At 38.2% G+C, this 24,931-nt stretch overlaps 1 protein-coding gene across 1 annotated transcript in view; it reads left to right on the plus strand.

Moving 5' to 3' along the window:
* Nucleotides 1–19,935, plus strand: part of SI (sucrase-isomaltase) — a 43,009-nt gene extending 23,074 nt beyond the window's left edge. The window contains exons 23-48 of the mRNA XM_015872037.2: nucleotides 784–833; nucleotides 1,328–1,498; nucleotides 1,831–1,980; nucleotides 3,424–3,633; nucleotides 4,521–4,675; nucleotides 4,964–5,132; nucleotides 5,974–6,070; nucleotides 6,183–6,295; nucleotides 6,379–6,504; nucleotides 6,787–6,915; nucleotides 7,027–7,134; nucleotides 7,440–7,502; nucleotides 7,754–7,888; nucleotides 8,380–8,464; nucleotides 8,812–8,950; nucleotides 11,540–11,673; nucleotides 12,115–12,149; nucleotides 12,241–12,357; nucleotides 13,455–13,603; nucleotides 14,682–14,766; nucleotides 14,861–14,917; nucleotides 15,699–15,823; nucleotides 16,082–16,170; nucleotides 17,161–17,210; nucleotides 18,618–18,788; nucleotides 19,105–19,935. Of these exons, the coding sequence (XP_015727523.1) occupies nucleotides 784–833; nucleotides 1,328–1,498; nucleotides 1,831–1,980; nucleotides 3,424–3,633; nucleotides 4,521–4,675; nucleotides 4,964–5,132; nucleotides 5,974–6,070; nucleotides 6,183–6,295; nucleotides 6,379–6,504; nucleotides 6,787–6,915; nucleotides 7,027–7,134; nucleotides 7,440–7,502; nucleotides 7,754–7,888; nucleotides 8,380–8,464; nucleotides 8,812–8,950; nucleotides 11,540–11,673; nucleotides 12,115–12,149; nucleotides 12,241–12,357; nucleotides 13,455–13,603; nucleotides 14,682–14,766; nucleotides 14,861–14,917; nucleotides 15,699–15,823; nucleotides 16,082–16,170; nucleotides 17,161–17,210; nucleotides 18,618–18,788; nucleotides 19,105–19,167 (2,975 nt within the window). The 3' untranslated portion in view covers nucleotides 19,168–19,935. The remainder of the gene's footprint in view (nucleotides 1–783; nucleotides 834–1,327; nucleotides 1,499–1,830; nucleotides 1,981–3,423; nucleotides 3,634–4,520; nucleotides 4,676–4,963; nucleotides 5,133–5,973; nucleotides 6,071–6,182; nucleotides 6,296–6,378; nucleotides 6,505–6,786; nucleotides 6,916–7,026; nucleotides 7,135–7,439; nucleotides 7,503–7,753; nucleotides 7,889–8,379; nucleotides 8,465–8,811; nucleotides 8,951–11,539; nucleotides 11,674–12,114; nucleotides 12,150–12,240; nucleotides 12,358–13,454; nucleotides 13,604–14,681; nucleotides 14,767–14,860; nucleotides 14,918–15,698; nucleotides 15,824–16,081; nucleotides 16,171–17,160; nucleotides 17,211–18,617; nucleotides 18,789–19,104) is intronic.
* The last annotated feature ends 4,996 nt before the right edge of the window (nucleotides 19,936–24,931 follow it).

Consider the following 24,931-nt stretch of genomic DNA (forward strand, 5'->3'; position numbering starts at 1 on the left):
AAAGCATATTGCTGGCCAGGATACCAGTTCTTAAGGTTATAGCAGAAATGCTGTGAATAATCACTCCTCTTAACTTTGCTGGGCCTCAGTTAGAAAGCTCAGCCTGCCTCAAAATTTCACTCCTCTGGATGAATATAGATAAATAAGACCAGAAGATGTTGTAGAGATCGGTTACAGGTCTTGCAGTTATTACGTCTCTTGGGGAAAAGTTGTGTGGTCTAAATGGAAAAAATAAGAGGAAATATTACTGGTATTTGAAAGTCTCATAGTCTAGTGCGGGTTGGAAGGGACCTTAGAGATCATCGAGTCCAACCCCCCGGGATTCGAGCCTCTGTGTAGCAGAGCGGCACTTCTACCACTTGCGCCACAGGGGGGATTCAAACCCAGGGCCACCGGTGTTGCAACGTGGCATTCCTACCACTTGCGCCACCGGGGCACACAAATATATGTGTGTGCACACAGTCCAAAAATACTGTTTCAATGGCAAATAACCTTCGACATGTCCAGTTAGAGAATTGTTTAATTGCTTCCTTTTAGAAATGGGAAGTCCTCTACAGCAAGCATTAAGATAAGCATTCAGGTAATCTCAAACTCTGAGCTCTACATGGTCTTTAAGAAGAATACAAAATAAAAGTTGAGACCACCAGTAGTTTGTGCACAATCTGCTCAGTGCAGCTTCCGAATGGTATAAAGATAATGATAAGTAGTTGCTTGGTGACAAAGTCCTGGGTTTTATTTGTTCCTTTCTGTACTGCAAATTTAAATTCTTTCTTTACCTTATAGGAACAATTGAGAGAAACAACTACACTTACTATGAGTTTACAGTTTCCAATGTAAGTATTCTCTTTTAAATGATCTTATTCTCAGGTTTTATCAAATATATAATAAAAGAGCATTCTTTTCTTCCTCCTTATTTTCCTCCACTATTTACTGAGGAGCAAAGTGTTTAATATTGTCAAGAGAAGGCATTTTCAAAATGCTGTCATTTAAGTGGGATGAAAGTCTTTTATTTGTCTTCCCTTAATTAATTGTAGCATCTAAAGAACACTTCATAAACTTAGCTGCAATGTTCATTGAGTGAGATTAGTATAAAGCATCAGAATCTTTATAGCGCCAGAAAGAAGGTGGGTGTAGTGTTTGTTAGTCTGAAGAAATTGTTAAACTGAAAAAACTTCTTGTACTTGAACTGAAAAACTGTCTCCACAGAGGGAGTGGAAGACCTACAACATGTTTGAACCCACAGCATCTGCTTCATGATTCATTTTCTGCTGTGTGCTGTCCACCATATGACAAAGACTGCAAGTGAGATGATAACCTTATTTTTCAGAACCGTCTACAAATGAATGCCATTAGCAGCAGTTATGTTGATCCAAACAACTTAAGATTTGAAGAAATCAAAATCCTGGGAGTGCTCCAGGAAATAACAGATGTTACTGTCTACCTGAACAATGCAGTGCAAACCCCTTCACCTAATATCACCTACTATCCTACAGAGAAGGTAAGTTAGTAACAGGCAAATGTGATTCCTTGAAATCATCCCACCTTGGTTTTATACATTGAAAAGAAAGTGCAAATACATTAAATATATTACACGCTGCTGCTAAAGGGAAGTATTGAAGGAAATGCTTTCCCACTCTAAAGATATCACAGAGGCTGTTTTGAACTTGTTAAGAATGTACACTCTCTTTAATTATAAGCATCTGATTATCTCAGTTACAGGCTCAAAATCAAAATGTATAACTTCTTCTGACCACTTGTGCTCTGTGCCTTGTGTGCTTCCATGCAGTTATGTGGTGTTGGATTTATTAGCAAATTGTTTATTATTTGTAGGTTGCTCATATAACAGGGCTTCAGCTGGAACTGGGAAGATCTTACACGATTGAGTGGACTCAACAACAGAGTGTCAACGAAAGGTTTGATTGTTATCCCGGCATAGATCCAACAAGAGAAAAATGTGAACAACTTGGCTGTGTCTGGGATGTAAGCAACAATTATTTTCCTAAACTGACATGACTGGAACATTTCCAGAACCATAGTTTTCCTTCTACACTGAGTACAGAGGAAGAAGTAGCCAGGCAGATTGGTCAGACTTAATTCACTTGGGGGTGCAGCCAATCAGCTGACCTGTACTAGCAGATTTTATTTACTTCATTGAAACTAAGGTAGTTGCTAACAGCGTGTTCTTCCAGAAACTGAGGACAAACATGGTATTCTTTGCAAGGTAGTAGGAAATAATAACAGAACTGGGAAAAGTAGAATAGAGTTGATCAGCATCTTCAACTGCCTCTTGTGCTTTGAAGGTACCTCAGCCTTAAAGGCTTAACCCCCGCCTTCATAGTCACAGAAGCACAATTTAAGTCAAACTAACTCCTTTGGATTGCTTCTTGAGAAGTAATGCCCAAATCCTTTGGAAATCGTCTCATGCACAAACTAAATTATTCCTCTCTATTGATAGCTGCATATCCAATTGATAGTACTGGGATGTGTGTCCCAAATATGAACAAAAAATAATCTCTATTAGCTACCCTGAGACAGCAGCATTCAAAATACTGAATGGACTTCACTGAATTTGTTCCACAATTAAGAATATTTGGTGTGATCTTGGATCTTTGGGCTTGTCTTTTCATGGAGAAACAAACTCTGGTCCTGTTATGGACTGAGTACGTCTTAAATGTTGGCTCAAGTTTAAAGATGCTTTAATTTTGATGACAACAGATAAATTAATGTTCATTAGCAGCTCAGATGTGAGGAGCACACAATAGTTGAGTCTGAAAAACTAGGCAGGACTGATGGTATACCAAGTTGGAAGGCAGACTAATCCATTAAGCTACATCAGCTAATCTAATCTTGGAATAACTAGTTTAAGTAGAACTATAGCAGGAAACTATATAATTCTGATCTTATTCTCAGGAGATATTAGATAAATGAGATGTAATTCTCAGTAGGTATTTTAAGGGTAAATCTTATGAATAAGAACATTTTCAAGCTAATTGAAAGGACTAGTCTGGGTTTGCCTTGAATATCTCTTGAGTTTTGGTATATATTCCTGAAGGCAGATGGAGGAGAACAGGATTAGGAAGGAATTAAATTCTGTGGAGTTCAGCAAAAACTCAGCTGTGTTCTGTATTGAGTTGAAGATGACAGATAAAGGGAATTTAAATCCATCGTTGTTGTGCCACTTGTTGATTTCCTGACTGAACTACTGGCACAGTCTTGATCAAATTTTATGTAACTGAATTTTAGTATAGAGATCTCTGGGATCTGCATAGCTATTTTTGTTGTTCACTAATTGCCTTAAGTGTTTCCCAACATTCAACATGTGATAGCCATTAGATAAAATGGGAGCTTTGGATTTCATGCTACTAGCATTAAATACAGCTTCCCAGCATAGCTCTCTACTTTGCAATCTATTTCAATTTACAGCAGGCACCGTCAAACTCGAATCATCCATCCTGCTATTTCACCTCCGACAACATATATTCTGTTGAATCAGTAGAATACTCCTCATCGGGTTTGGCAGCCAACCTGATCTTAAACAGTGCCAATACCAGAGCTAATGACAATTACACCGCACCAATTAGTACGCTACGATTGGAGGTTAAATATCATACCAACAACATGCTGCAATTTAAGGTAACGTTATTGAAAACAGTAGTTTGTAGTATCCTGTTGTTAAAAATGGTTCTATTAGTGTAATTTTCAGTTTTTGTAGACAACTTTGTATCGTATGAACAATATCACTGTTTTCTTTTAATCACACAGTTGATATTTCCTTTAGGCCACATCTGTGGGGGTTTTTTTGCCCTAATTTGTACTACATTTACAATGAAATTATACATATCAGAGGTACATTGCCAATGTATATGTGTAACATCACCTAGAAACACTGGAGCTAAAGATACTTTCTTGGTGTACAAGTAAATTGTGCTGTAAGCATTATCATGATTGTAATGTTTATTTTTCCACTAACCAATCTGCCTGTATTCTAGAATTTGAATACACCATTGGTTAGACCATCATTTATCACTGTGCATTTGATAAGCCTGAGATGAATGTGATAAGATGCACAGAGAGTCAGGTATCAAGAACTAATCCATGTCAGCTTGAAGGATGGTGAAAACTTAAAATAGACAACTCAACAAAATATATATATATATATATATATAAGAGCTGACTACAAGATTAATCAGAAAGGTATTTAACACACGTGCATATATCTGCATTTTAAAAAGTGCAAAATATTTATGAAATTTCAAATATAGGTACATACTTTGAATTCACATACTTGAATAATTAAACAGGTCATTTCTGATTCATATCTACATCTTTAAGGGTTATTTCCCAGCCCAAGTACTGTGATAGAATTGGAGAAGAGATATGTACTGGAAGAAAATATTCATGTGAGCAAAAATATTCATCGGTTCATTTCATTTTAACTATTTCTAGTTTCTGACACAATAGATAAGTTTTCAAACATTTCCTTGACATGATTTGTCTGTTATTGTTTTATTTTTCCATAGATTTATGATTACCAGAATGCACGATATGAGGTTCCTATAGAATTAAATCTCCCAACCTCACCAACATGTACCTCTGAGGGGCGGCTCTATGACGTGTCAGTTCAGAAAAAACCATTTGGCATACAGATTCGACGCAAAAGCACGGGGACAGTTGTGTAAGTTATACACCACCACCACCCCCTTCCTCCCCCCCCGCCTTGGGGGTCTTGGAAACAGTGTAGGAAAGAAGGAGAAAAAAAAACAAAGTTTCAGCAACTTTTGCAGTTGGATTTTGGTAAAGCAGTAATTCAGGAATCCAAGAGGATCTGTTTACTTTACTGTGAAAATAGTCAAACACTGGAACAGTCTTCCTAGTGAGGGTGTTGGTGCCCCAGGGCTTTCAGAGTTCAAGAGACATTTGGACAGTGCCCTCAGTGATAAATATGCTTTAACTTCTGTTTCAGCTGGGACTCGGTTCTTCCCACCTTCACCTTCAGCGACATGTTCATCCAGATAACTACCCGCTTGCCATCCCAGTACATATATGGATTTGGGGAAACTGAGCACACTACATATCGACGTAACATGAACTGGAACACCTGGGGAATGTTCACAAGGGATCAGTCTCCTGCTGTAAGAAGAAATGAATCTAATGCATAGAATTGTTGAGTAGGACTTGATAGTCCAGAAGACTTCTGCTGCTGGCTCTAGGCACTTACTGACTCTGATCATATTTATTGAAGTTTATTATTTGAATGGCATCTCAATGGCAATGGTTTTCTCTAAGCCTATATTTTGTTTGTGACCAGCAAAACAAATTGTGTGGTACTCAGACTCTGAGTTATACAGCAGGTGATAACCAATGGCTTTTAAATTACAGTCCATTGCTCCTTTTTTTTTTTTTTTTTTTTTTTTTGTGCTTCTCAATGAGCTACTCTGAAAGTTAGGTATGAGTCAGAGGCTCACACTACTTAGTGATTCAATGAGTACTTGGAGAGATAAATCAGAAACCTTATCAGAAACCTTATGTCTATGCATATACAATGTTTGCAGTTTTCAGAGAATGACCCATGGTTGTTTATTACATCTATGACTTCTTGTGTAGGTTTCAGAATATTGAAATACACTGGAACAACAGTAGAACATCACTAGCATCTTCTGATCATGTAGATACCCTCTACTGTTGCAGGGGGAAGAGGGAAATAAGTAAATTCTGCCTTGGAGAAGCTCTTATTTGCAAATTTTAAAGATTTCCTACCTATTTGGTTACTCTTAATAAGACTGGCTCCAAATGTCAAGCTGAAAGTAGGTGTATTTTCTGGGCATGTAGGTTGTTAGTATATAATTTTGAAGCTTATTTGTTGTAGGTTTGGCAGTTATGTGTCTCATCTTTTATTTAATTTATTAATGGATGTAAATAGGTCATTGCTTATGCAGTTTCCGCTGTAGACAGCATTTTATTTTCGTTTTGCAGGACCATTTGAATTCCTATGGTTATCACCCCTTTTACATGGCTCTTGAAGAAGATAGCAATGCCCATGGAGTTCTCTTGCTTAACAGCAATGCAATGGGTGAGAAAACACTTTTTTTTTTTTCCTCAGTGCATTTTATTTTTACATTCAGTGCTTTGCAGTAAGTGTTAATGTAGGCATCCGTTTCTCATTTCACTTTCCCCATTTCCAGATGTGACTCTTCAGCCAACCCCTGCCCTGACGTACCGCACCATTGGAGGAATTCTTGACTTCTACATGGTTTTGGGCCCAACACCAGAACTTGTTGTTCAGGAGTACACTGAAGTAGGATTCTTACCCATTGCCACTTTGCTCTCCTTGGTTTTTTGGTTTTCACCTATTCACCACAAATACCCTCTCATTTTCAGCTAATTGGACGACCAGTGATGCCACCCTACTGGTCCTTGGGATTCCAATTGTGCCGCTATGGATACAGGAATGATTCTGAAGTTGCCCAGCTGGTGGAGGAGATGAAGGCAACTCAAATTCCCTATGTAAGCTGGTTGCGTTTAATGTTTGAGCTCATGGCTGCACTCCTGGCTTCAGAGTATTAAGACCATCTAAAAACAAAAAGTGAAGCAAAAAACACCTGTATCCCACTGCCATGGTAGATCTCTTTCTGCTGAGCTGCTCTTCAGCATCTCATCTTCTAGGCTGTACCCATGTCCAGCATTATTCTGTCCAGGCAGTTTAAAATGAAAGTGACTCTCGGGCAGATGATCTGTAAATACGTATTTTGAAACTGAAACTTCTATTCGTTGTTTTTTGAATTGCAGGATGTCCAATATGTAGATATTGACCATATGGAACGGCAACTGGATTTCACTCTTAGTGCACGCTTTTCTGGGTTACCGGATCTTATTAACAAAATAAAAGGAGAAGGAATGAGATTTATCATTATACTGGTTAGTTTTGAATAATGGCTTTCAATTGCTTATTATCAATGTGGGACGTATTTAACAGTATTTCTAATCCTGTTTGACCACAAATTAAAGGGTTATTGCATTGAATTTTAGGATCCAACCATCTCTGGAAATGAAACTAATTATCCTACCTTCTCAAGAGGTGTGGCTGATGATGTCTTCATGAAGTGGCCAAACAGCAACGACATTATATATTCCAGGGTACTGTTCTTAAAAATTGTACAACAGTAAAGATATATCACATCCATTTGAGCACTGTGCCAGCCTGGAATTCATTGCTATCCATAGGCACAGTGCAGTCTGCTAGTCATAGAATCATGTAATTGCTCACTACATTAATTCCTGAATGTAAATGATGCATCAAACACATATTGTAAGTTGAATTATTTTCATCTTGCATTGTCATTCATAGATATAGCCGTGAAGAATGGTTTTCTCTCTCTGATGCTGGTGCTCAGTTCATATGCTGGTGTTCGGATTGTTTCAAAATATCCTTTGTCCTGTAGGTCTGGCCGTTTCTTCCCAATGTGACAGTCAATGAGTCACTGCCTGAGCAAACCCAAATACAGGTAAATATTGGTACAGTTTGACTATTGACTCAAATATAGAGGGAGAAGTAAAGCACATTATTTAAGAAAAATGGCAGCAAAGTAGTTGATAAAATCCTGTCTGGAATAAGATGCAGAAAGTGGCTAGTTCTCTGTTAGAGACAAAAAAAGGTAAACAAGTGATTATTTTGTGTTTCAACAAAAGTTTTGGTATCACAACAGTGGGATGCTTTCACTTCTGTATCTCTTCTATTTTCCTACTATTTTTACAGCTCTATGGAGCACATGCAGCCTTCCCAGACTTCTTCCGGAATTCCACAGTACAGTGGTGGAAGAGAGAAATCACGGAGTTCTACGACAATCCCACTGATCCCTCAAAAAGTATTAAGTTTGATGGCCTGTGGATTGTAAGTGGAGAAATACACTTTATTTCTCTCTTTTTTTGGTCTGCCAGACACTAGCAGAAATCAGCATGTTTCACAGTGTGTGTTCATGTTCAGAAAGTACCTGGTGCTAAATTGCCATTAAATAAAATAAAGAACTAGGCTGGAGGGGCAGGAAGCGGAGTTCCAGGCAGAACTTGAGCTTCCAGCTGAAGGCACCAGTTTAGCTCTGGGCTGTGCATTTGCAGTGCTTCAGTCATGACTTCTTTCTTTTGCTCTGACACTGAATGGATGCAACCAAACTCAGACTGGCTTTTCTTCTTACGCTTTGCTGCTCCCTGTCCTTGTGCTGTGCCTGGTGTGAATATGTGTCAAGCAAGTGTGGAGATGCAGACTGAGATTGCAGCTGCAAGGTTCCCTAGGGCACCCACAGTTCTGCTTGTTGTAATTTAGAATTTACTGTGTTTTGTATGATGGAAGCAAATACAATCAAGTTTTTGCTCTACATTTTTTAGGACATGAATGAACCGGCAACTTTTATGAACGCTGCATTTGGTGGCTGTAGAAATGAGATCCTAAATAACCCACCGTATATGCCTCGTAAGTCTGACCATTCCTTAAAACAGTTTGAGGACATTCTGACTAATGTGAAATTTCTAATGTGATATATGCTGTGTAAATGTTTGACATTAGGTATATAAAACCACTCTTTGAGCCTTTCCAGCTATTAACACACTTGCTGACCCTGATGCCTACGCAGAAAGATTGGAGATATCCTATTTCATGAAAATGGAAATGCTCTTATGTAAGAAGCAAGAGACATCGGTATAGATGCCTGAAAGGGAGTAAACACAACAGAGAGATCATGAGAACTAACAAAAAGTAACACAATTTGTTATTGAGTCTTCCTCATTAAAAGGCAAGTATTTTTGTTCCCTTTCTATTAGATTTGGGATACCGATCACAAGGCTTAACTTACAAAAGTCCATGCATGGAAGGTCAGCAATACCTCCCAGATGGAACCCCGGTTAGACACTATGATATTCACAGCCTTTATGGATGGGCTCAAACAAGACCAACCCTTGAGTAAGTGAGATTTGCACACTTCCTTGCTATTTCCAAAATATGTTGTAAGTGAATAATGAGTGACTTCATTCTTATACCCCAAATTTTCATGAGTTTACTATGTCCAAGAAATCTTTCTTTGTATCCATATAGCTTTGGTTCTTCACTTGAGTTCAAAGTGGAGTTTGGTGATTAAAGTTTCAGCTTATTTATTCCTGTTAGTTGGTAAGAATGGTGGGAGAAACCTGAGCTGCTGGAAAGGATGTGCAGGAGAAGGCAAGGTGTGCCTTCACAGCTACGAGCTGAGGCCATGCTCCCATAGTTTTGGTATGTAAAGGCATTCTGCTATTGGAACCAGTTAGAAAAATGTAACTCAAGTATGTCTACACCTGCAGCGCATCACTCGCTGTCTCAACATGGCTTCATTCTGAGTGTGATAGCTTTACTTTCTTCTGTTATGAGCGTTATTGTTTAAGAGAGATGGCTACCATAAATGACACATCTTGTATCAGTATTTTCACATTTGAAACTTACATAAAATGATTAAAAAGAAAAAAAGAAGGGTTTCATTTCCTGATTTATTCTTTGGTGCTTACCAAAGTAATAACTGTGACACTGAATATATATGGTAATAATAGTTTACCTTAATACTATGCCATCTTAACAGGAAGGCTTCTTGCATCTAAAAGCCTTCAAAGGCCTGTAATGTAAAAACAAGCAACAGATTGTTACTTAATAATATAATTTATTATATTTTATGGTTTAGTTTAGTTAGATTAAATAATTTAGTTTAGTTAAATAGTTAGATAAATTTCCTGCATTTTAACTCAAGGCTGTTCTTCGTACTGAGGCTTTTGCAAAGACATAAAAACCAGAACCTTTATTGGTGAATCCAGTAACCACTTTGAGGTCTAACTAAGGCTTAGTAACATGAGGAATTACTTTTCAGGAATACAGTTTTGGTTCAGTCCTGAAACAGAGAGCTGAGTCAGCAAAACACTCATCCTTGAGCAACTCTGTGCATGGCATACACTTTCTTTACATGCTAAATTTGAGTTACATGTCCCAGAGCATTGTTGAAGCAAGGTAGACCAAACTCAAAGTGTTTGATAATATATTACAGAGAAATAAAAGGTACCAGAAAACTTACTGTTTGTCTTGGAAGAAGTAATTACAGCAAATTAGTCTAGTTTAATTATTACAGTCATTTAAGTGACTTGTGTATTTTTTTTAATTTTTTTTTTGCTGTAATTACAGCATCACTAAAGCTGCAAATCCCGAAGAAAAATAAATAGTGCCTTATTGAAAGCAGCTGTTGAGACAGTTATTGTGGAGCTAGCATTGGAGAGCAGTGCAATTCAATTAGTGTGGCTTGCTAACTACTATTTCAGTTCAGCATTTTGTGATAACGATTCACAGTAGGAGTGCATGGCTGCAAAGGAGCTCCTTTAGGAGATACGAGCAGCTCTGCATCCCCATGCAGACTAGCAGCGTGTGCTGCAGGGAAAGGCATTACTTGGTATCCTTGGTGAAGCAGTTAAGAAGAGTGAATTCATCTCAGCCCAGCTAAATTTTTTGTTGTGGTTGTCGTTGTTATTATTTCCATAAAGCCACTTGGTTACATTTGGTGGTATTTTGTGGCAATGGCACATTTTGGAATGGCATTATTTAAGAGTCTGAATAATTTTTTCTTTATGTTGTTTGAGAAATTGTTCTGGCTGGTGAATCAGTTTCCCATCCTGCTGACTGGCAATCAAACTCTGGGGGACCCAGTACTGCTTCTCTCTTTAGTCACTAGCAATCCAAGGCGTGATCCATTCCTGATTATGTCTTGCTTTTGTTTTGGGAGAGAAGAACAAGTTTCACCGTCTTCGGAAGGAAACTAATGTAAATCCTCAATTTAAATCTCTTCTATTTACGAGAAAGCCAGATCAGGCCAGATTGAGAGGTCACCTAATATCAAGGCAGGCTCCTCCAATGGTCCTGCTTGCACTGTGAGGCCCCCGTACCTGTCGTGAGATGAAAAAGACTGCTTTAATATATCTGCTTCTGGACAAGTCCATGTTGCTCATTTCACATCAGTCTTTGAAGGCATCTTGGTGTTTCTGATGTGATCAGAACTCTATCGCTTGTATTTTGTTCTGCTAACTTTTTGGAAAGTGAACCTATGCCACCACATTTAGTATTCTAAATCCCTTTTTATCTTCCTGGTTGTATTTTTCTTAAGATTATTTTCAACCAGTGCTGCAAGTTTTCAGGTTCTGCAATAAATTAATGATGTGTCCTATATACCACATCTTGTAGACCTATTACATGTGCAAATTAGGCTACACTTGTGTTTTCCCACAGAGTAATTATCTTCAAATGAAAATCTGCATTTTAGTACCTCTCTGTTTTGCTGGTTTGCTCACTAACCATAGATTGTTTGACGCTTGCATCGATTTTTTACATATATCTAAATCTCAGTGATTCGTCATAAAAAGCACATCTGGATTGGATGCATACATATTCATGTACTTTGAAAATATAAGCCCCTATGTTTATTTTCAAAGAAGATCTTATGTAATAAATTCTCAGATAATTTATTTCTTCATCTATTTTCAATGTCAGAGCATTGCAGAGTGTCACGAGGGAACGTGGGATTGTCATCACTCGTTCAACATATCCCAGCAGTGGAAGATGGGCAGGACATTGGCTGGGTGATAATGCTGCAGCTTGGGATCAGTTGTCAAAGTCGATTATTGGTATGTAGAAGGAAGAGGATCTGCAGTCAGTTTATGCAGTACAGTAATTCCTTTTCCTTGATTTACTTACTTTTAGGACCCACTGATTTTAGTTGAAATAAGCTCTTCTGTTTAGCCATCAGTTCCTTGTTGACCTCTTTGCTTCTCCACTGGGTGTTGAGATCTCCTTTATTCCTCCATCATCTTCCTGCTCTGTGTTGTGCCACCTCCTTTCTTGTTGCCTCCTGGTGCTGCTGCCCAACACCTCTGGCTGCTTCTGACAAATCAGCTCCCATATCTTTATGTAGAAATAAAAAAAAAATGAAACATCAGAGAAACAGTGAAACCTTTTGTTTGTTTGTTTCTCATTCAGCATTATATTATATATTATCTAGCACAGCTATTAGCATATGAAAGGGGAAAGAAAAACAGCTGGTAACATTGAATTACTTTTCCTTTCAGGTATGATGGAGTTCAGTCTCTTTGGAATATCATATGTAAGCTAAGGAGTTATTACCTAATATTTAATTTTCCTGATAACATATAAGAATTTATGGCATTCCAACTGGATTATTTGTCAACTTTCAGACAGGAGCTGATATCTGTGGCTTCTTTAATGACTCAGAGTATGAGTTGTGTCTTCGTTGGATGCAGCTGGGTTCGTTCTACCCATATTCAAGGAACCACAATGAGAAGGGAACGAGGGTGAGTTGCAAATTCTTAATGGCAGTTGATGGCTGGGCAGTGCAAATGTAGAAATCAGCATGAATGTTACATAATCCATCCAGCCTTGAAAAAATACATTCCAAGCAAAACAGAAATGAAACAAACAAACAAACAAACAATAAAAACAACCATGGAGTAGAAGTCAGGAATTTAGATATTTTATGCATTTGCCACCATCAGATACTTTATTTCTTCAAGAAAAAAAAAATAAAAATAGTTGTCTAAATGTAGGCCTGTGCTGGCTGAGGGAAGTACTGTAGAAAGCTGTAAAACTAGATAAGTAGAAAAATAAAAATTGAAACAGTACGTAGATTTCAGTTCAAGCTCCAGGTCTAGCAGAGTAGAGCTATTTTTATGGCACGTGTCTAATGAATTAAAGTCTCCTTTTCAAAAACTATGTTCTTTATCTTGCTGCAGCACACCTTTCAATTGGATTTTAAAGCCTTTAAAAATGCAGATTCTGGGTTATCATGTTGCTTCCAGTCTTACCCAATTTGCCAGGGTATTGTTCAGTACGTCAAGTAAAGATTGGAAGTGCTCTCTGACATCAGTCATTAGTGCCTGGGTCTCTTTCTGCAAGTTCTGAGTGCTGCCCTGCAGAAGAGAGGGGTAATGAATTACGCACACAGGATGTGTTGTGCCTTCAGGACAACTTGCATGAAACGTTTTCTCCAATGCTCCCCACAGGTTTTTCTCATCTTCCTCCCTTCCAGTTTTCCCTCTTTGAGATGACAGTCATACCTACTGCTCTTGCTTTCGTGTAGCCCTTAATGAAGAGCAAATAAATGGAGGTGCTCTATTTCTGAGACAGAGGAATTCACAAAGACCTCTAGGATTTCCTTATCTCTATCTCGCTATGCTGATTTTGACACATCCTTGGTAATTACAACTGCTACTAATAGGTTATATGAAGTCATGAGTGTAGAAAAATGGAAAAGGTTTACATAAAGTCCATTTATGTAAACAAATCCTTTTTTTTTTTTAATAGCTCCTTTTTTCTCCTTTTTTTTTTTTTTTTAATAGCTGTTCTAAACACAACAGTCCACTCTGAATAACAATAGTTTCCTCTCTTTTAGAGGCAAGATCCTGCTTCCTGGAACTCAACATTTGTGAACATTACCCGGCATGTGATGAATATCAGATACACTCTGTTGCCCTATTTGTACACCTTACTGCATGAAGCCCATGTCCATGGCAGTACCGTGGTCCGCCCCGTGCTCCATGAGTAAGTGCAGCTCCTTTGCCCTCCTTATCAGGAATTTCCTCTACAATTTCTGGACTATAGTCCTCTTAATGGCAGTTTTCCGTTAGTTAAAGCCCTTCCCCCCCACCCCCCAACCCCCCCCTAAAAATGTACATAATGTGATTGAGCTTTTATTGTTGAGTGTCACTTGAACACAAGTATTTCTCAGTTTTAAGCCATGCAAAATCATTTATTTGTTTAGGAGGAATTCATTATGGTTGGACTAGGTCTTTTCCAACCTTGGCGATTCTATGATTCTGTACCTCTTAAGGCTGAACCCTAGCCTCCTGAGCAAAAAGCAATAACAAATTTTTAGCTGATGGTGAACATATACGTAAAATAAAACCTGGACAATAACTTTAAGTATACAGAGAGACTTTTGCTATAAGCCAGAGGTATGCATGCAAAAGCTTTTATTTATTTATTTATTTTTGCTGTCCGAAGAGATAGAGTGATTCAGAAAAGATATATTATTAGGCACAAAACTTTCTTTGTTTCTGATCAGGATGAGAAGTGCCTGTAAAGGTCCAACTCTGCACTACACATACTAGATGTGGTCTAGTATACGTTTGCTACTCTTGGCTGAGAAACATCAAGTTGGTTTACATGCATTGTCTTGATTTTTTCCAAACCACATGGCCAAGGTGAAGGTGTTACAAATCTGAAAGTGGTTTCCAGTCTGCTTGTTGTTGCTTATACCTCCTCAGCAATACTGATCTTCTAAATGTTGTGATCTAGATAGAATGAAAAATCTATTTGCCAAGCTAATGGGGAAAAAAGAAATAAGCTAAGTAGTAGCCTGCACTTCTCTAATGATTTTCACATTAGGATCTTTATGCATACTTGGCAAAGATTAATTATGTATTTAAAAGGAAATAGATAAATAAATAATACATATTTAATCACCCCTCAGTTACCATTAATACCACAATAAATACAGATGAGGAAATAGTAGGTACTGAGAATAGTAAATTAAATTAGCAGAATAAATGTCTTGAAGAGGGAACACTTTGGAAGAGTTCAGCGCCCAGTGTCTAATCATGGCTCTGCTAATTTGCAGGTTTACACAAGAAAGAACAACCTGGGATATATTTGAGCAATTCCTCTGGGGACCTGCACTGCTCATCAGCCCTGTAATGACTCCGGTATGTCATGAAGTGCATATGAAAATTTTAAAGTCTCTTTAGCTAAGCTTCCTTTTTGCTTTAACTTCCCTAAAATATGTCTCTTTAATTCCAGGGTGCTGTAACAGTGAATGCTTACATACCCAATGCCCGCTGGTATGATTACCACACAGTAAGTAATCTTCAAAATTTCATGCATTTTTTACCATGCTCTTCAGGTAACAGTGGGGTCTGAAGCCTCTATTTCCCCTTTACAAAGTTGTGTTTAGTATCACTTCCTGGTAATATAACAGCTACACCTTCTTAAGCTAATTTCTTATAACAGCCCACTGTTTCTTGTGTTGCAATGCTTAACATGACCAAAGTTAGGGAAAGAAAAAAAAAAAAAGAACAAGAAAAAAAAAAAAAAGATGGAAATAATGCCTTTAGTTCTTCTATACACTCAGTTTTAACCCCTGAATGATGTGCACAACTTCTTAACCCTGAGAGGCAACTAAGCACCACAGATCTGCTCCCTTCTTCCTCCCAGTAGGGTGGGAAGACAATACAAAATGTAAGAGAACTCATGGGCTGAGCTCTATATGAGCAGTTAAATATACAAAGCAAAAGTTGCATATGCAAGCAGAGCAAAATAAGGAATTTGTCCAGTACTGCGAATTCGAAAATAGATGTTTAACCTCTTCCAGGAAGGCAGGGTTCTGTCATTCCTAATGGTTTCTTGGGAAGACAAATGCTGTAACTCCGAATGTGCCCTTTCTTCCTTCTTTTCCCCAGCTTAAACTGAAGTTTCTATTTCATTTGAACAGTCACCTTTGTTCACCTACTATCATCTGGAGTAAAACAAACAAACAAACAAAAAAACCACCAGCAACAAAACATTATTTCATTCAAAAAAAAACCTTTAAAACAAGTAATTCAATAGAGGATGTCTTCTATTATTTTCTCATGAATAGGATGAAGTTATTAATGCTAGGGGAGAATACAGAATTTTACCAGCTCCTTTGGAACATATCAATCTTCATATCCGAGGTGGTTACATCCTGGCTTGGCAAGAACCTGCTAATACAACCTATTTCAGGTATGATAGGGTTAACTGGAAAACTGAAATACAATTTTGTGCTGTTTTGTATCATTATTATTATAGATTAAAGAAGCTATGTAAGCTTTATGGATGCTTTCTCTCTTCATTTTCATCCCAATGATTTATTTTTAATACAACGGGATCAAAAATATGAGTATTAGAGACCAGTCCAATGGCAGGCATTATTTCTAATACTTGAGAGAAGAAATGGGAATAACTGATAGAACTGAGGAAAAACTATTCTGTTCTTCACAGCCGGCGAAACCCAATGGGACTTACTGCTGCTTTGAATGACAGCCTGCTTGCAGAAGGACAGCTGTACTGGGATGATGGGGTTCGCATTGGTATGTATGATGTTTCTTGCCATCATAAAAACCCTTCCCAGGTGTGAGGGTGGTGTGACAGGATGCCCAGATGCTGCTGGCCAAAGCAATCCCATTTCTGGAGGCCCTATCTGAGAGTGCCTTCAGAGACAAAACTCAAATTAAAGCTCCACCTTGGCATTAATTAGCAAACTGATTTTGTTCCTGGTTGAAACCACAGAATGCTATCATTTATAGAATTAATATTTTCTATAAATGAAATAGTTTCCTGAGCCTAGGGATGCACATTATAATGAAGATTTATTCTCAAGTCTACAAGCACCGTAATAGGCAATGTGGAAAGCTTTAATTAGTTTCCTCAGTATTTTTAAATCTAAATTGTCTTCAGGTAAGAGATATTTACATGTTGTTTATCCTGTCTATGCAGAGCCTATTACCCCTATAATAACAATAAGCTGTTACCTGAAATTACAAGAAGTAACACAGAATATTATGGATCTCTGTGATCTCTTTGCTGTAGTTTGGCAAGGCAGAATCTGCACTGCCTATTATCACCAGCACTACACTGAGTTCATTTAGTGCTAAATAACAACAGGCTTGATAAGATATACAACAGTGATTTCAAGGAAGCATCAATGTGATCATCTGTCTTGATCATATGTAATTAGACAGTGTCTGGAGATGGAGCTGGGAAATGACACCCATGCCACCTTCAGTGAGAAACAAACTCTCTTACCAGTCTCAGCCTCCTCCTAATGGTGTTTGTTTGCCTTTTTTTGTCTTACCTTGGTCCTCATTCAATCTGTGTGTGACTGTCCACACACAGACAACAAGAAAGTATTTCCAATCTAGAAGCATCTATTGTGCAAATACGGTTCTGCTTCCTTTGTATACAAATATATATACAAAGATACACAGATAGAAGTATATAAGTGCACTTCTTGAATTTATTACAATACATAACTAAGTAGAAATGTGAATACATTTTATTTTATTATTTCTTTTTGTCAGATGCATATGAAAACGGTGCATACCTACTCACATCGTTCAGTGCTCAGCAGGTAGGTAATGTTAGCTCCAAGTTCGAAATAGTTATGCTAAGTGATTATTATGATTCTCACTGTCGATATTTTCTTCATCAGTATCTGAAGTTTAGATATCTTTCCCTAACGTTAATATTAGACGACAGACTAACTCTTATTCAGTAGGGTAAAAATGGGATTGTAATAAAATCCTAGGCAGGCACCCTAGGATGACTGCACTGATTCCATTCAACCCATACTACGGAAACTTCTTGGTTTTCTATAGGGGACAGTGAGTTTTGCCATGTTGTAAATCCTCATGAAGAGTAGTTGGTTTTCAATATTTATTATAACTGGCTGAATATCAGGAATTATGTGGACTATTTTTCTTCTTTTTTCCCAATATTGTAATAGAAAACAGACTTTATTTCATTCGTCTACCAGGGTGCTAAAATGCCTGATTATTTTATGCCAGCTGTTCTTTCTGATTTAATTCTGTCTTTATCATGTAATTGGATGTTAATTGGCAAGGAACAGAAGTGAGTTTTGCTAATAGTTACTATTTGTAGCTGCAAAGAGATTATAAAATAAATGCACCTTTTCCTGCTCTTGCAGAAAGCTGGTAAGAAAATGCCTAATTAAAGAGAACCTGAATCGAACAACAACAAGAAATGCTCACACTAAAATAAATAGCCTCACCACGAATGCATTAAATATACATAAGTGTATCACAGCACATTTTCATGGGCCCACACAAGGGCTGTGAACCAGCTGAAACCCTCTCTGAGCAGCTTAACATGACCTTTGGAGACTCAGTGGTGGAACTGAGAAGACTCTATAGAAAATGTGTGCCCATAATCTACCTAAAATTACAGCAACTGATCTAGGAAATGTTGCTCCCATTTCACACTTGTATATCATGAGGTCTGAAATGATTTGCAATCCATCCCCAATATTTTTGCATTAAGAAAGGCAGTTAAAAAAAAAAAGAAAAAAAAAAAAAGATGAACAAAAAGACATCTAAACATCTCTGAAACATTAAGAGACTTCTATTTTTGTATTTGCTGATACAAATTTCTCCCCCTTTCCACATTCCTTTCTTCCCCTGAAGACATATTTCCAACGGGGAACCAGAGGGGCTCCCATGAGCAACAGTCTGTAGAAACAGAGAATTCTTTCCACTGGATCTGAGAGGTTTGGGCCCTACTCAGAACCAGTCAGCTCAATAGAAAGTATCAAATGGTGGCATGCAGAATGATGAAATAATGTCTTTTAATCCTGGATCAGGTGTAGCAGAGGCTGAGAGAAGAGGTCTCTGTGACAACAGAGGACAGATTTGTCTGTACAGCTGTCGTTGTGCACATGGAAAGGGAGGAAGGCAATTGACTCAGGTGAACTTGTACCAGCTTAATGACCACATCCTATTTGGTTCTTTTTTCCTTTCAGAATGTTTTAGAGATCAAGGTTGAGCATCATGGCTACAGTGATCCAAACAACCTGATGTTTACTGAAATTAAAGTCCTGGGTGTGCCCACCAATGTTCAGCAGGTGAATGTAACGCAGAATGGTGTGATAATTCCATCACCTCACATTGCGTCATATGACAGCATCAAGCAGGTGAGATGCTGGTTTTGGGGTAGCAACACCTTCACAACTGTGTGTGTGCATTTAAACTTCTGGAGATTTAGCTGCCGTTCAAATATACATTATTTATATGTGAATATTCATATCAGAATCAGAAATATGAAATGTATGCTGTTTAAAATGACCAATGACACAAACACACACGTGCACACAAAAAAGGAAGAATAAATTCTTGTAATCTTTATTGAAAACCCACTGTATTCTGACAAATACTGAAAAAAACCAACACCCAATGGCTATACCATCAAGGTATAATTACTAATTTGGGGTTGTTTCTTTTCCTTTTCAGGTCTTGAGAATCACCCAGCTTCAACTTCATTTAGGACAAAGCTACACAGTGCAATGGAGTTAAAAAGCCTGCACAATAGCTTCAGCCACACTGCTGAATTTTGTTGTTGTTTTAGAACTGGCTTTCAGTTTTTATCCTGCCACTTAGGCATCTTAAAATACATTGTACTTTAAAAATATATTGTATTCAGTTCTTATCAAGGTATTATGGTTTAGTATTGTTGAAAACTAAGTATAAGCTCTCCATATAATTAAAAATTTATGTTTTAAACAGTATAGAATGTCAATGTGTCCTCTTTCAAAACGGAAATCTGAACATAAAATTCTGTGTTTTGTTTAAGAATTTCTGGCTGACTTCATGCTTTCTCAATTTTGTGAACAAATATAGTTCCCCATTAGCATTCTGCATGCAGCTGGGGCATAACTCTATCCATTCCTCCATCCCCTTGATTTTAACTCCACCCATGTAAGCACAACTATTGAGATGTATTTAAGGGCAGACAAAGTAAATGCATTCAGATGTTGGTTTTAGTTTGGAAGTGTTGCCAGTTGCTGATCTATGAGGTACTGAGGAACTGTGACAGTCATTCCAATATTTTGTATTACTTCAGATGGACATTTGTGTTCCCTGGTGCTGAAGTTGCAGAATTAAACTTGAAGTTTCAAGGTTAGCTAACAGACATCAGACTCTGAGATTTGTTTCACTGAAGTTAATGCTGTATGTTTACTATAATAGCGATTCATGTTAACAGCTTTCTGTATCCCAAGAGTGCAGCATATGATCTACACAGATTGGTACAGCATGTTTACAATTAAATTTGATGGGAATAAACTGCTGTCAGAGGTAGTAGTAATCTCTAGTGACTGTGCTTAAAAAATCATCTAAAAGCTGCTCTTTGCTTTGAAATTCTGTGATAATACAGCCAAGTAGCCAACATCTTATAAGATGATCTGTGTACTTACGGGACTGAATTTAATGGAACTTCCCTTTGAAGTAACGAAATTGGAAATGCAAAATAAAAGAAAAACTCCCCAAGTCCAAATTCACCATTTTAATAAATATTTTTGTCCAAAAGAACAAACTCCACTCTCTCTTGATCTTGTGATGACCAGCTACATAAGTAAGCAAGAACAACTCCCATTGCTTCAGAAAGGGGACATCAAAGTTACCCAGCCTTTGACATGCATAGGATGCAGAGCAAGAAGAGTCTGCCTGCCTTCCATTGCATTTGTTTGGATTTTTTTTGTTAGTTAAACAGGAATTAGTGACAGAGGACTGCCAATGCACAATGAGTCGAATAGTAGTTGGCCGAATCTGCCCTTTCTATGCATCTTAGAAGCACGGTGGTTCAGAGAATGAATGCACTGCACCCAGTCTTCAAAACCCTTCCAGGTACAGCTCCTGGGTAAGAAATGAACCCTGGTGTACTGGAATTGCTAAGTCATGGCCTCAACCAATGATCAAGTACTTGGTGAAGGGACACAGTCAGCCCTGGGAGCACTGGTGAAAGCAATTCACCTATATGACTAGAAGAGGTAGAACCAGCTTTCACCTCTCTCCGAGTCTCATTTAAGGGTTGGCTGCCACAAGGCTCCCTACCTGGAGATTCTTCCTTTTGAAGTATTCAGCAAGCCTGGGTCCTTGGAATAGGTGAGAAAATCTTTCTTTCTTTATCTGGATTATGACTATCACCCTTTTTTGGTAATTTAGAACTGGTTATCTGCCATCAGCTTTCCCTGCACCTGAACAACAATCATGGATAAAGAAGAGCTGTTTCTGCTTAAGCAGAAGAGTCATAAATTTCTTCTTCTTTGGCAAGCTGAGATTTCTGGAATTAATCATCAAATTATATAGCAAAATAATTCCAGACTGGGTAAGCTCATGTGCCACTACTGGTCCCTAACAATGAAGTTAACAAAGAATATATTTTTTTCCTATCTCTTCTCCCAGCAGATCAATTTTTGACTCTTTCCCTGAGCAGTTTGACTTTCTGGCACTTAAAAAAAACTAAAAAATTACTTGTAGAATACCATAGCAACATCCTGAGTTTTGATGTAATCCTGCTGTCAGTTGCAGTACATTCTGCTAGAAAATTCTTACTGAAGGCACAGCATCTTCCCAGAAAGATATGAAGTTCTTCCTTTAAAAATCTTGCCTAACTTTATTGGCTACTGTTCTGGGCATGCTTTAAAAAAATAAACAAATCAGAGGAAACTATGCTTGAAAGAAGCCATAAATATGTTTGGTATATTCAAATTTTCAGCACAATTTTTCCTAGTATTAAAGTATCAAGACTATTTTATGAAGAGTGTAGGAAGACTAGCTTCTGACTTCCAAGAGATTAATAGCACTGAAGACCCAACAGACTGCTGGAAATTGGGTAGGTATATTCAAAACACCACTTGACATGCATCCTGGTCAGAAACCAGGCCAGAAATGGGATACTGGGCAAACATGGCTCTGTGCTCTAGAATAGTACCTAGTTTAGTTATCTACACCATTGTATAGGTGGACAAGAAGAGAGTTAACTTCTTAATGAGGCATTTTTAATTCGTTATCAGCCTGGAGGTCGAACACTGAGCATTTTAATAGAGGTCTTGGTGTCATATGCATAACTGAACTTTGATATCTGATATCAAGAGAGTATGCATACAGATAATTACATGTATATATATATGTGTGTGTGTGTGTGCGCATCCTAATAGCAACATATGTAATTCAATCTATACGTATACACATGTCTATATTTTTATAAAGAGCTCTCTCTATATGTAATGATATGCATATATGCACATATAAACATATATATTTACATGTTTATCTTTTATTTCATTGTTAATAAGTGGAGATCCTCATTAGTGAGTTCTTTCTTGTTTATTTTTGCTTGGGTTCTTTTTGTTTAGGAACTTTCTGGTATCATGGGGGCTACAACAGAAGATAGTAAGATCAGAACAGGGCCTTTCAGGTACATGCTAGTACCCACCTCCTGTACTGAATGTCACATCGGTCCAGAACATAAAGCCCAAAGATTAATCATAGTGACTACAAGTCCACGTCTCCCTTTTCTGTCTACTGGTTTTTTTTAGGTATCTTCAAGCAAAAGCTCATGCATTGGTACCTTTGATCCCCTGCACCGGAATTCATTTCTCTACCACATTCGCAATATTAACAGTGTTAAAAGCTTTCAGACATGGGATGAAAGAGCTAACAGCTACATAGAAAGATTACCTCTTACAGGGAATTTTCTCTTTACAGACTTCTTTAAAAACACAGGTGTTTCACAAAAAATTCAGTCCTCCCCCTGCTACATTCTCTTGTCTTTATATTTTCTGTGTTGCTTTATCTCTGCACATTAAAGGTGGATGCAGAGTCATTATAACCGTTCAGCCTAATGGTCAGAGCCCTTAGCAGAGGATCAACAGACAGGATGGAGACAGCTTGCACTAAAAATTATTCTTGGCACAAGGTGTGTTTGGAAACAGGAGAGAGGATGAGGAAAAAAGTTAGCTAAGTACCACAACTGTTCTTAATGGTGGTTATACAGTTCTGTCCAGATTAAGGTCATACTATTCTGAAAGATGAACAATTGTATTATCTCTACAAGGGAGCAGTGGATACTGAGAAAATGCCCAGAGAGTATCCCTTGGCTTTTCTGGTACTGGTGACTACCTTAAAGGGAACAAATTCTAAAGCTTAAATTTCCCCCTATGAGCATGGGCCAGCCATCACAAGACTGATGGAGGCCAGGTTCATAGCTACTTCACTGATGGAGGGAGTGTCACCTCTACAATGGTGGGCAGCACGACCCTCAGTACTGCATGTTTTGGACACAATACCAATCCCTCCACCTGGCAGGAAGGAGATGATGACAAGACTGCCCACCCTGTCTGGCCTACCTGGAATTGCCCTTTAAATACCTTTCCTATGGTTTTCCAAACACTGTAAAGTCCTGTTGTTCATGTGCTAGGCCAAGGTAGGGCTTTTGTTGGGGTTCCCTTCTGTCCCACTAAGAAATCACTGCTTATAGTCTTTAAAAGCAGAGAAATGGCAGAAGCGTGTATTCATTTTAGCTTTTTTCCTGCCTGCTTCTGAAACAGGAAGTGTACTGCACCTGTGTGCACTCATCTCTTAGGAGTTTATATTTTAAGTATGGTTACATGGCTGTAGCAATGACTGATATTCAGAGTTAATTACCTTTCCAATACTTTGAGAGTGGAAGAATCCAAGGATTCCTCAGCAATAAAACACATGAAGTACAAGCTTGGAAATAGCTTGGAGCTTTCTTCCTAGAAACCATAACGTGATGAGTGCTATTGAGGTGACGGGTCTGTAAATTACATCCTTGCCAGACAAGTGGCTGGAGGATGTTTTCAGAGGACGCCCAGCAATAAACACAGGGTAAGTTACCTTAAACACATTCTGACTTAAAACCTATGGACACAGCAGCAAAATAGCTGTCTTACCAGGATACTTGGGGGTCAGAATCTCAGCCTCCAGGCTGCAGGGTCAATTCCTGCAATGTCACACCTGACATTATTGCTGTTTGGGGAGGTGACAGATGCTACAGCTACTGCTCTGTAACTGCATGTGCTGCCTAAACAATGGCTTTTATAAATGCTTCTGGTTCTTGTGGACTAGCGTGTACTCAAGGTGCTTTTATTTATTTATATATTTTGTCCTTTTGAAAGGTGTTGCTGAATTATCATCCTTTATCCTGCTGTGTGGTGCAGCCAAAGGATATCAGTAGCAATGTACCGAGTGCAGGAAGGGAAGGGAGGAACAAGCTGCAGCCTGGAGGCACCCTGAGGCATTCAGGTCAGTTTGCCACAGAAAATCCCGCTGAAGCTGATGAGAGGCTGTGAGCTCTGGCACTTTACCACAAGCAATTCTCTTGCTCTCATTTGCACTACCTCTGGTATCAGTTCTACATCCATGAAATTATCTTATTTCAGTAGAAGCAATTGTGCTGCTAAAAAACTAGAGACAACTAATGCACACTTGGCTGGGCCTGATCCCAATGAGGTTGCAACATGCACACGCAGTTCATTGGATTTTTCCTTGGTGTTGGGAAGTAGCAGCTGTAAAGTGACATTCAGAAATACAGCATGTGCATGGTCTGCTTGTGGACATGACTGCCATTCCATCATTCAGACCTCTGCTCTGCTCTGGCACAAGCTGCTGATCTCTACCTCTCTTTTGGAAGGTGGAGTTATCACTTTCCACCTCCTTGTGTTTGATGCATTGTGAGGTGCTGAAAAACACAGCTTGCTTGGATGATCTAAAGCTTCTCCCAGCTCCAGTGAGGGGCAATACTATTCATATTTTCATACAGTTTTATAAGAATTTAACATTTTTTTCCTGTAATATAGAAAATGCTCAAGTGTTACATAAGTTTGAACATCCAGACCTAGGGGTAGTCATAGACTAGACATGCAAGATGGGAGTACAACTGATGATGCAACAACGTCCTTCCAATTCCTTGTATTTGTGGGTTGCCCTTGCATCAAGATGATGTCTGAAGGCTTAACCTGAATTACTTACTTTCTTCCAGCAGGGCCAATCACAGGCTTTTCTGACTCTTCAAAATTCTTTTTTTCCCCCCAATATTCAATAATGAATGAAAAGAAAATAGAACATCCTGCACTGTATATACAAAATCTCAGATTAATTTGTTGCTATTTGATATTCTCAGAATCATTTTCTTTTAAAGCAAGCAGTGATGCTTAGGAAGCATGTTTTGTTATTTTTCATACCAGGCAGCTCTTGTTTTCTCTACAAGTTTTCATCTGATTCCTTTAATGAAATTCCTCTCACAATTGAGCTAATC

This window comes from Coturnix japonica, chromosome 9 (genome assembly GCF_001577835.2).
Source record: "Coturnix japonica isolate 7356 chromosome 9, Coturnix japonica 2.1, whole genome shotgun sequence".
Taxonomy (NCBI): Eukaryota; Metazoa; Chordata; class Aves; order Galliformes; family Phasianidae; genus Coturnix; species Coturnix japonica.